Source organism: Aedes albopictus, chromosome 1 (genome assembly GCF_035046485.1).
Source record: "Aedes albopictus strain Foshan chromosome 1, AalbF5, whole genome shotgun sequence".
Taxonomy (NCBI): Eukaryota; Metazoa; Arthropoda; class Insecta; order Diptera; family Culicidae; genus Aedes; species Aedes albopictus.
The window spans coordinates 20,387,150-20,399,157 of record NC_085136.1 but is presented as its reverse complement, the minus strand read 5'-3'; the positions used below and the strand labels follow the sequence as shown (position 1 = coordinate 20,399,157).

Here is a 12,008-nt window from a genome sequence, read left to right as displayed (position 1 = left end):
ATTAAGGGACTTCCTGAAGAAATCCCAAGATCTCGCTGGTGAAATCCCTGTCTAAATTCGGAAAATTTACAAGGAGCCTTTAAGACGAATTTCTGGATAGATTCCCAATTTCTAGATTCGTAATAAATGTCTGTTATATGCTTAAGTAGATTTAGTGTACAGGTTTGAATGAAACTATCTACGAAAAGCTGAAACCCGCAAGGCTGAATTAGCTCAAATTTTAAAAGAAAAAAACAAACTGAAATGACGTAAGGCTGAAATAGTACGTCGAACGACGTCAATCCTGCAGCAGTCGTGCTCAAATTTATGATTAGGTTACCAAACATGTTTTTTTATTAATTTTTTTACTCAGTACACCATAGCTTTTAAGTTATTGTTTTTCTATGGTAGAACATCTCAAAATAACAACCATAAAAAGATAGAATCTCATTGAAAGTTATCATTCACTTTTTGTGTATTGTTGGTAGCCAATTAAATAAACACAGTCTTATAATCAATTTAATGGGCTCTACTCCATTTGGCTTAATACCGTTTGGTATAACAGCGTTTCCCGACTAGAAAATTATATCAATTTTGTATCATATTGTGTTATGATGTTATAATATTTTTCTCTAACTTATTATGTTATAAATTAGCTGCAGGATGATGTTAAAATAACTAAAATTGTAACAAAAAGTACACTGGTATAATCAAGATTATATCCTATTTTGTTATAATCATATCAAAATTATAACAAAATGTGATATGAATTTTAGCCTCTGGATTACTGATTTCTATCATAATTTGATATAATTTTGTTATATTATTTGCCAAATGTCGAAGATTCAAAACTAAATTATAATACAATGAGTTATGAAATAACATTTATAACATAATGTGATATAATTGAGTTATAGTATTTTGAAAACACCAAGGATGTTGAACGTGATTATATCACAATGAGTTATAAATATCATGATTTGTTAAGATTATGTTATATTTTTGTTACAATTTTCTAGTCGGGTTGGCATAATAAGCAGAACAGGCTCCTTGATACAAATGTAGGTTATGCCAAATGGCCTTCATGCCAAATGGCTCCACATTAAAAGGCTTTGTGCCAAACGGTATATTTTAACCAATTTTATAATATTCTGCCTTTCGTTATTTCAGCCTTATGGAATGACTCTATAATTCTAGCTTATTGTGTTAGCATCATGTACATTCAGCTCACTCTACTTAAACCATAGAGCATCGGAGGCTTTTAATACATTGTAGGGTCTCTAAGCTATGCTAGCCCTTAGTTAGAACCTAAGAGTTATATTGTTGTACCCGTTGTTGTTCTTTCGCTTCAAGAGTTTCCGGTTTGAAGTCATGTTTTTGAATCCTTTGGAATGTCCACAGTACATGTCTTCTTGGGTTAGTTCCTCGTTCCAAGTAGATCTTACTGTGATTGTTCACTTAAGTAACCTTTTCAAGCATTGATGATTCGATCAACTGAATTAAGCGAACATTCCAGAATTTTTACCTCCTTCGGTCAATCGACTCAACTCTACTCAACAGTACAGTAGTATTCTGCTACCTTGAATGAAAATCTGTTATTCCAAGCACCCATTCTAATCATTTTCCTCGTCGCACACCATATAAACAACATTCCTTTAAGGTGTGCCGGTAATTACTGTCGGTTCGTGTCTCCTTTCTTCGCAGCGCACTGCACTTGAATGGAATCAGGAATCAATGAACCCTGCTACATCTAGCAGCGAGGTTCTTTCTCCGTAAAACTTAATCCCACCCCGGACCCGGTGTTCGTCCTCCCCGCAAAAGGTCATTCAACGATACTCGAAAGAATTCCTAAAATGGATCAATCAACACTCCTCCGCCTTCTTCTTTGAACCAAGGGAGGAGTAGGAGAGGCAACCGAGGTACTCGATCCCGTAAAGAAAGCACGTGCTTTTGTTCCACATCTCTCCGTCGTCTTCGTCGACCACTTCCTCAATCCACCTTCTTCGATCGACCGCTCGGGAATCGAGCTTCTAGCGTTGAATTAAAGTTCTTTGTCCGCTACACGGCGTAACGACAACGCACGATGCGATGAATCAACAAGTTTCCACCAGCCACACGCCACCGACGAGAGATCAATCTAGAGGTAGTTAATGCTTTTGTTGCGATCGCTTGTACACGATCGTCGCTCGTTCACTCACATCACAACTCTAATTACATTTCCCGGTGCTGCGGTGGTTGGGATGAGTACACCACAAACACGATCGCCAAGACTGGAGGATGGAATCTTACCTTTGCCGTAGGTTTTGAGCAGCATCCACGAAAACTGCATCATCGAGTAGCCCTTCAGTTCCGTGATCGAGATGGCATTGTACAGCTGATAGAGAACCTGTTGGGCCGACAGGCCGAAGCTGCAGATCGTTGATTTGGCTTCCTGTTTTGTGTTTAGGGGACGACAAAAATAGAAAACAAGAATATTAGTAACAGTGATCGATGCTTTTTGGGAAGTGGTTTGGGGTAAAGATCGCAAGTGACACAGCGATTCACTAGAGGGAATACGTTACCAATTGCGCCTTGTAGTACATCCCCTGGCGGATCATGATGCGATCGATCTCGTCCAGTGTCGCGTTGACCGGGAAGTGCGGATCGCTCAGCACCGTATCGGTGATGTCCATGCTGGCCAGCTCGAAGTCCGCGTCGTCCGCGGGCAGCGAATTCCTGTTCGCCATAAACTGCCGGATCGCGTCGAACAGCTTGTGGACGTTGATCAGGTCCTGTTCGAGCAGTTGCCACTCGTAGAACCGCTTGAGGATAAAATAATCGTCCTCATCGTAGGCATTCTCCGGCCCCAGATCGTCGTTCGCAAAGCCGGAGTAGATATCGATTAGCTCCTTCAGGATGATGTTCCGCTGCAGCCGACGATCATCCTCCTTCTGGTTGTCGACCTTGTCGATCTGGTTCACGATCGTCCAGGCTCGCTTCTCCAGCTCAAAATACCGATGCCGTAGGGAATCCACATCCGTCGATCCCTTCAACTTCCGGGCGGCGTCCGATCCCCTGCTCAGGAGGGCGACGATCGCCACCGCCAAGATCACTAGTGACGACAAACACTTCATCGCGCTTTGTTAGTTCATGGCGCGTCCGTCCGTACACAACGATCGATCTCAACTGGATATGTGGATTGTGGAGTACAGCGCGCGCCCGCGTTTTCTCTTCAGGGTAGCTAAAGTGCTTCACACTCACTCACACAGATACACAGAAATTGCCGGCTCACAGCTCGGCACTGACGACGAAATCTACCGACTAAGCAAGGTTGAATAGCACTAACAATAACACATGGATCAGAGCTCACTTCGTCTGGCTGTTGGTTCGAGATCACAAACAAAACTGTCGTTTTTTATGAAGCTACCTCACCGCCTGTATAGAATAATTATGCCCATTATTTGGATGGGGAGCAAATTCACACACTGCGCGAGTTCGAGTTCGAGATTGATTTGAATATGTTCTACACACGTATGAATGCGATTTGCAACTTGTACTGGAAACGAATGTATGATATGATCAAGTACCACACTAGGGTGGGTCATTTTGTAAGAAAGCGCGTAAATTTAGCCAAATCGAGTGAGATCATTTTTTTTGGTTCTTCGTCAGGACCTACATGCCATACTTTTCAATGTTAGCGTAAGCGTAGCTACAGCAAACTTGTTAGATTGGATAGAAACATGGGATGGGGAGAGGAAAAGTTGATGTGGCACTTGCTTAACCCATTAACGCTCGATTGCCTTAGCTAAGCTTAGACTGGCTGTCCGTAATTCTAAGACTTATTAGCGCCACCCAGCAAATACACGTTGCATCAACGAGTTCATCATAGAATAGTTCTTGATGCCATTAGCAGTTCTCGAGATACAGAAGTTTAGAACTTCTACTAGCGCCTCCTAGCAGATAAACTTTGAATCAATTAGTTTACTATCGGATAGCTCTTGATATCCTGATCAACATTGCCGAAGATGAAATTCTTGTATGTGGTTTGGTTCTCGAGATACAGACATTTATAGTTTTTGAGACTTACTAGCGCCTCCTAGCGGACAAAACTAGAATCAATTAGTTGATCATCAGATAGCTTATAAAGTCCTGATCAACTTTGCCGAAGACGGAATGCTTCTATGTGCTCTGGTTCTCGAGATACAGAAGTTTCGAGTTTCTAAGATCTACTAGCGCCACCAAGCGGTCAAACCTAGAATCAACTAGTTGACATGAGTGCGACGGTACTGGCAATGGCCGTTGACGCAACACCTATCAAAGCAAAATGTTTCATGGTCACTAGCACCGCCTACTGGAGCAAAAATGTTAACTAATTGTTGTACTATCGGATAGTCCCTTAGCTCCTCAAGAACTTTGCTGATGACACTAGTCTTCCTACGACCTACATGCTTCATTTCTCCACGGTAATCGCAAAAGTTACTGATCTCCAAATAGATCGTTGAGCGGAATTAGGTTAACCAGAGGCTTCATTTTGTACAAAAAAAGCAACACATTTCAACGTAACAGCTGATAGTAACCAACCGCATCCAAAATGTTTGATCTTACAAAACAGAACAAATAATTCTGACGCACCCTAGTGCAACGTACTCTTCTTCGTTTCGATTAATTTCAATTTCGATTCAAACCTGAACAGAAGGAAATATCGAAATGTGAGCTATGTTTGTACTATTCGGGTAGTTTTATATCCTGTGTATTAGGTATATAGCAAAGTTACTTCTGGAATTCAGTTAAACCTTAGCTTACTATTTTATTTGAGACTGGGGTTGATGGACTGATAGTTTTCCCCATTCGGATCCATAACTCCAAAAAGCAAACATCGCTTCGATGCCGGGTTTTCCCAGAATTCATAAACACCGCGAACTCGGTCGTCATGCCGGTTGATTCTGTCAACGTCGTCATCATTCGTCGTCGTCTTTAGCTCAAAAGTTTGCTTATGATATCAATCTAAGAATCCATGAGCGCGCGGGGACGTGGTACATATGTAAACACACTGCACTGCTAGCTATTGGATTCGGTTGGGCATTGAGGCCCACCACCAAAGTGGGATTGATGAAATTGACACAGAAACGGAAACGAACGCGGCGTTGCGTTGAGTCGCAGAACGGGCCCGATTTCTATATCGATGCGACCGACGACAAATCCACATTCTTGAACGTTCAGCAGCTACGAGTACCCCGAGTGGTGGGCTCTTTCGAGCGAGAAGAAGAAATCGGTCCGGTTTCATGATGTGTGCGGATATGAATGCAATCGCTTTGATTATAGCCGTTGATCGCGCTGAAGAGTACAGTCGGGTCTTCTATAAGATGGTGCCATGCGCTTTATTCTTCTCGGAACTGTTTCTCTTCTTGGCGCAGCGTCTCAACAACTGGGACAAAGTCTGTCTGTCAGCTTAGTGCTCTGTGTGCATTTCCACAGTTTAATCTTAGAATTTTCTCTTCCAATGACCGTTTTGCATGTGTATATCGTGTGGCAGGCACAAAAATACTCTGTGCCCAAGCAAGCCAAAGAAACTTCCATTTCGAAAAGTTACTGAACCGATCGGGAATCGAACCCTCAACATGATCTTGTTGTACACCCGCGCGTTTACCACTTTCGCTATATGATCACGTTTTCTTCCGTTAAGGAGATTTGTTCCATTTAGCTGACCTAGAATCGATCCACGATTTTTCAGCTTTCTACCTATACATTCTTCAAGATATTCGACAGAAATAACTCTTCTGTCCCCTGGGAAAATCCTGGAACTATTGGTATGTGAGAGCTCCATAACTATACAATACAATGTATACATTGTGACAAGTGTCTTAACATAAGGTTGCCTCAATCAGTCACTAGGCATAAAGTGTTCCGCAAACACTCCTTCCTCAACACGGGTCCTCTAATCCCACATTGCCCGAAGTTTGACCATCTGTACTACTCCTTTTTAGGTTTAGTCAGCAGATCAGCAGCCATTTCTTCTGTGGGGCAGAGTGCGAATTGGACCTCACATTTTTCATTTATGTTTCGTGTGAAATGGAATTTTGTAGCAATATTCTTCGTTTTGTTGCTGATTTTTTCACATTCCAACACCTTCCAGTGGATATTCATTCAAATTATCATTGAATTCGCCCGAATTTCCAGGAGAAATTCATAATAACTTTTAGGAAAAATTCACCCGAATTCCATTGGGAAATTTATCCGACTTTTCAGGTGAAATTCACTCGAATTTCCAGGGTAAATTCGCCCGGAATTCTAGGAGAAACTTATTGGAATTTCCAGAGGAAACTTACCCAAATTTCCAGAGGAAATTACCCCGAATTTTCAGGGGAAATTCACCCAAACTTCCTAGGGAATTCACCATAATTTTCAGGAAAAATTCACCCGTCAGAGGGAAATTTTATCCGAATATGTTGAGGAATTTCACCCGAATTTCTAGTGGAAATTGACCATAATTTCCAGGGAAAATTCACCCAAATTTTCGGGGGAAATTCATCCGTATTTCCAGAGGAAATTCACCGTAATTTCCAGGAGATACTCACCTGAAATTCCAGGAGAAATTCAATAAAATTTCCTGGGAAAATTCACCCGAACTTCCAGGGGAAATTCACCCGAATTTTCGAGGGAAATTCACCCAAATTTTTATGGAAAATTCACTTGAATTACCAACGGAAATTCACCCGAATTCCCAGGAGAAATTCACCCGAATTCCAAGGAGTAGTTCACCCGAAATTCCAGAGGAAATTCACCCAAATTTTCAGGGGAAATTTACGTGAATTTTCAGTGGAAATTCATCCGAGTTCCAGGGGAAATTCATCCGCATTTCCGGGGATAATTCACCTTTGATTGTCTTCATATTTGACGGGGTTCTTCTGGTTCCGCAGAAAACGCTTCAACCAGCTCTTTCGCATTCGAATTGTTGCTTACCCACTGCCAGTAGTGTTTCGGACCAGGGATGGAAAGTGTCACGGAATTTGATGGAAAAAATGTCATGAGTAGTGACTCATGACATTTCCCTGTTTTTGGACTCTTCAAAGAACCGGGCCAACTGTTTTAGCTCCTTCCAGCCATTTTGGGTCTGGCTTTTTGGCTTAGGATGGAGGCGGTCGCCGTAATGACCGGTCGGGTTTTCACCGACACATACACTACCCGTCATAAGTATAGACTCATAAAAAGTATTGCAACAATATTGCATCACCCTGACTCACCTCGATATCTCTAAAACTAGAACATCTACATAAATGCCGCCTCCAGAAAAGTTGCTTTTGGGCTTCTGAATAACTTTGCTGATCACAGCATCTTTGTATTTCATGTCCTCAGGTTTTGAAGATATCGAGGTGAGACGGTATCCGGCCATTTGGCCGAATGCCATCTGGCCAAAAGGGTCGTTTGGCCGAATGCCGTTTGGCCGAATCATGATCAAAATAATTCAGATTTTTTGACATTCCAACTGCCAATATGATCATCAGAAGTGTTACCTTCTTTTAATCATAGGCTATTCATTCTAGTTTTATTATGCAGGGATTAGTTGGCATTGAAATTGCCAATATTTTATCAAGGATTTTTCCTTCTTTGAATCATAGACTATTCTTTCGAGTTATACTGAGACGGGGAACAGTATTATGGTCACTTAAATAAGTTCATCATTTTTCGGGCATACGGCATTCGGCCAAATGACCCGGAGCCGTTAACCAATTAGCTTCTGATAGTTCTTGTTATCCAGAACTAGCGCTTCTCATATCCAATGTTTAATCCCTATGAGTTTGTAAACATATAATTAATACCTCAAAATAGGAGCACTGTCTCTCTGTGGTTGACAGTAAACGCGAAGCAGTAGAAAAGTATAGTTCTTGGTCTACTTATCCTGCGGGCGAAAAAAAAATACAACGTTGGGCCTAGTCAACCACTGGACGAAAGAACGGGGGAGACGGGTCGAAGGGTTTTTGATGCCTCAGCATCCTGCAGTCCACTCGTGATCGAGATTTTATCAATGAATCACTTCTGGTCCAAGTGCGAGTATCGCCGTCTTCGTCACGTTTCAATTCAATCCCTAGAGATACCCTCGTAGGTTTCCCAACGAGGGAATGTTGCAGTACTTCTGGAACACTTGGGCTGCTCTCTGAATGACTCCGTTCGTTACAACTGGTGATGATAAGGTCGTCGACATAGACGATAATGTAGCAGCAATGACTACCTTTTCTCTTCCGATAGATACACGGATCGGCATCATACTCCTCAAAACCCATTCGTAGCAGCTCTGTGTGCAGCTTGTGGTTCCAAGTTATCGCGTTCTACTGGAAGACCATAAAGGCTATCCACGTACGACGAATTCGGGCGGTTGAAGAAGGGAAGTCTCCTCCTGAACAATACCATGTAAAATAGACAGTCTTTACATGGTATTGACGTACCATTACCATTATACCATGTTTATTCGAACCGCCAATAACCTCCAGAATGCCGTTGAACCCACCAGAGTAGCAAAAGGAGCGATTCCGTGTAGCTAGCTGCCTAGACTTGAAGGTGGTTACTTCAGCTTGAGCACTTTGCTTCATTTTGAAGACTCATTTCGATCGTACTGGTGTACTGGTCCGGTCGGTAGGTTAACCAGCTCCCAGGTATCGCTGTCTCCAATGGACTGCAACTCCCCATGCACGGCAGAACGCCATTTATTGTGTCCCGGCACTTGCTATCGCCTCTGTAGAGGTCTTCGGTTCTACCAGCTCATCGTTTCCAGCGGACAGAAAAAATCTTTTCGGCGCAATTCTTGGGATCTTGGAGATCCTTGTCCAGAACATCACCTACGACATCACCATCCGGAACAAATTGATGTCCAAATTGATCCAAACAGCCGGAGATGGGTATGCGATGATTTTTGACCATGCTACATGTTCACACGGGGTCGTACTCGCTGTTTTAGTAGGTAAGATGTTCTGTACCTGGATAAGGTACCTAGTGATAGATAGCTTCACCCCAAAACTTCTCTTCAAAATCAGCTTCCGTCAGCAAGTAACGCATCAATTTCCCCAACAACGTTCATTTTTTCCTCTCAGCGATATCGCTTTGTTGAGAAGTATACAGTGCTGTTTGTCGTATTAGGATTATTTTGTCCATCAGGTATTTCTTGGGTTTTTGCGCTGATCTTCTAGCCACCGCCAACAGCTCGAATAATTTTCTGCTTCCATTCTAACTGGTTCTTGGTTAAGTTTGCATACTGCTGCTCATCCCCTAGCTCCCTACTAAAACGAAGTCCACTAGGCGTTGTTACCTTGAACGGATCAGCGAGATTCATATAGATGAGATCTCCTACCTCTTTGCTTATTATTTCGGATGCCTCTGGGTATATTAGATGGCTAATCTTGTCCTCACAGCACCTTACACAAATCGTTTATACATCACAGTCTTGTTCGACATTCCGCTGCGAAAGACCTTCGCGCACGAATTGCTTGAAATCGTCGATGCTCCGGTGTCCCAATCGAGTGGTGATAGTTAACATCGTGTTTTCCGACCTTCGTTCTTCAGTTGATACAGGTTCATCTGAATCTCTATAGGATGTCCTATCGAAACACACCAAGTCTTCAGTGATCTTGCTCACCGAAAGAAGATTCCCTGTCAGCGTCGGAACGTGGTAGACTTGAGTCTGCTTGATATTCATCGGGTTTCTTTCTCCGTCAACGCCTCGGAATGTACCGTCACCGATACCGTTTTCCATTCACTACCGTAATGCTTTCCTTCCAAAACGTATCCAGGGTCTCCAACAAACTAATAACGTTAGTTATGTGTGCAGTGGCTCAGAAATCGAGAACCCAGCATTCGCTTGCGCGTGTTTTTTCTGATCAGCATCCTTGCTGTCCTCGACGGTAGTGGCTTTGCTTGCCGCAGCAGTAGTGATACGTAGTCTTCGCTATTGTAGACGACGAGCCCGCTTGAGATCACCCTTGGTTCGCAATACTTTTTCTACAGCCTGGCGCTCCTCCATTCATCTAGTAACGTACTCTTGACGAATTTGTGAGTAAGATCCTCCTTCGGTTTCGGTCGTGATTTAAATGTCGATACCAAGCTGCCAATAGGATTCCGGAAGACTTGAAAATATGTAGCGTTGTCACGACCATGTGTTTCTTGCAGTTGTTTTCCCATAGTCGATACAGGCTTTACCTCGTTCAGGTCTGACAATGTCATATTACCTCCTTCCAGTAATCGCTGCGAGCACAGCTTCAGCAACACGTGCACTTTACTAGACACTAGACTCGGAAGGCAGTCAAAATTGGTAATATTCAATCTACTCTACATATTGGCTGTCCAGATGCCATCCACAACAGTCGGCTTGAAGTCCTTTAAGGGATTAACACTAGCTCCGTCTGGAAATTCCGGAAACTGAATAGTTGAAATCTCCAAGCTTCTGCAGCGCCGACTTGCATTCCCTCATCTTGAAAAACGCGTTGAAGAAGTTCTTTAATTCTTGAATTTCCGCTTCTTAGAAGTCTGTTGATGCCCCAGAAGTATGTGTATGCAAGACCTCTACTGAAAGACGACTTCTTCTGTTAACTTGATTCATTACTACAGAATGAACTATTATCACTGTACACTGTGAGAAGTGCTGATCTATTAGAATCTGTTTCAGTTTTGAACTCTTTCCAAGTTGATAATAGGGTTTCATAAAAAAAATGCTTGCAAATGCTTGGCCAGATGTGTGGAGATGAGTGGGTCTATGTTATTGTAGAAGTTTCTCAAACTATGGCTGGCGACTCAAAGGTGAGTCACGTGCTGATTTTTTTGGTGCGTCGCGAAGGCTTGGGCAATATTGTAATGGATGTCTTGATTAACTTATGTCAATACTGTTAGCCGTTTCCAAATTTACAAAAGCTCGCTTGGAGAATCGACCGAGTTATTTCTAAAAATTGAATTTCTGCATAATTTTCAAACTTTTGTATTATTGAATATTGAATCTACTTTCTACATGAATAGATTCTAAAACTATACGTTTTCAACCGGAAGGTTGGAGATTCTGGTAGCATTTCTGGTTTGCTTGTCTTCTAGAGAAAATGAGTTCAAGATGTTGTTTTTCTTGAGTTTGCCTTTTCAGTAAGATCTATGCGCCAAGTTCAGCAATTGGAATTTCAGAATGAAATGAATACAAAAGTTAGCAAAAAATACCAAATGTCGACACGAAACCAAAGAACGTATGGTAATCTCCATCGAATTATCTGTGAGCTTCGGCAAAGCTCAACTTTGGTGCTGAATTACAATAATCTAAAATTTCACTAAATCAAAACTGATGGAAAGTGATTTCAATAAAATAGAAATGAAATAAATGTGTATGAAGGATCCGATTAAACATTTCAAGAGGACTCATCTGACCATCCAGCAGTACTATAACTCTAAGAACTCTACCTGATGCTTACCCAATCGTCGTAAATATAGGAAAATAAATTTTTAAAGTTCTGCGGAAGCATACAATTGGCACTGTATCTTCACTGATTTTGTATAAATTCTTCATTTCTATATCTGTAGTGTTATGAAGTGTTGCATGGAACCAAATTCGTTGAATTTTTACGTTAAACTTATCCCAAATTCTTACGACCTAAAATTTACAGGCTCTTAAAAAAAATAACAAAAAAAAAGCACTATCAAAAGAAAAAAAACCTAAAATTTTGTAAATTTTGTTTTAACTAGTAATTGTAGAATTAGCATAAGTTAAAATACACAAAAAAAAACTTTATTTTACTAGCAAGCGTTTTCCTAAGTTTAATGCACATTTATAGTGCTCTGTAGCAAAAGTGCACCATGAGATCTCAGCAATCTCATTTTTGATGGCCTACCTTCAGGTCATTTCGGGCAAAAAACAACTATCAGATAGATATAGGAATCGTTCCCTAACAGGGACATTAAAACGTAAACTTCTCGTTTCGATAGCCGCATTAGCCCCTTTGGATTAGAAATTCCTAGACAAAACTCAAACTATGAAAGCAACTAATGCTGCGAACAAAAGGCAAACGGCCAGTGAAAACGATAACAGGATT

At 41.6% G+C, this 12,008-nt stretch overlaps 2 protein-coding genes across 4 annotated transcripts in view; one reads left to right on the top strand and one right to left on the bottom strand.

Moving 5' to 3' along the window:
- The window catches only part of LOC109433612 (E3 ubiquitin-protein ligase Ubr3), a 229,740-nt gene that overhangs the window by 130,994 nt on the left and 86,738 nt on the right, over positions 1-12,008 (top strand). The gene's annotated exons all lie outside the window — the stretch shown is intronic.
- LOC109408928 (uncharacterized) overlaps positions 1-12,008 on the bottom strand; it is a 56,222-nt gene that overhangs the window by 7,624 nt on the left and 36,590 nt on the right. For 2 of the 3 annotated variants that reach the window (XM_062844165.1, XM_062844166.1), the window contains exon 4: positions 2,269-2,410. In XM_062844165.1, the coding sequence (XP_062700149.1) occupies positions 2,269-2,410 (142 nt within the window). Of the gene's footprint in view, positions 1-2,268; positions 2,411-2,540; positions 3,394-12,008 lie in introns of all 3 variants that reach the window. The other variant, XM_062844167.1, reaches the window with a different exon arrangement.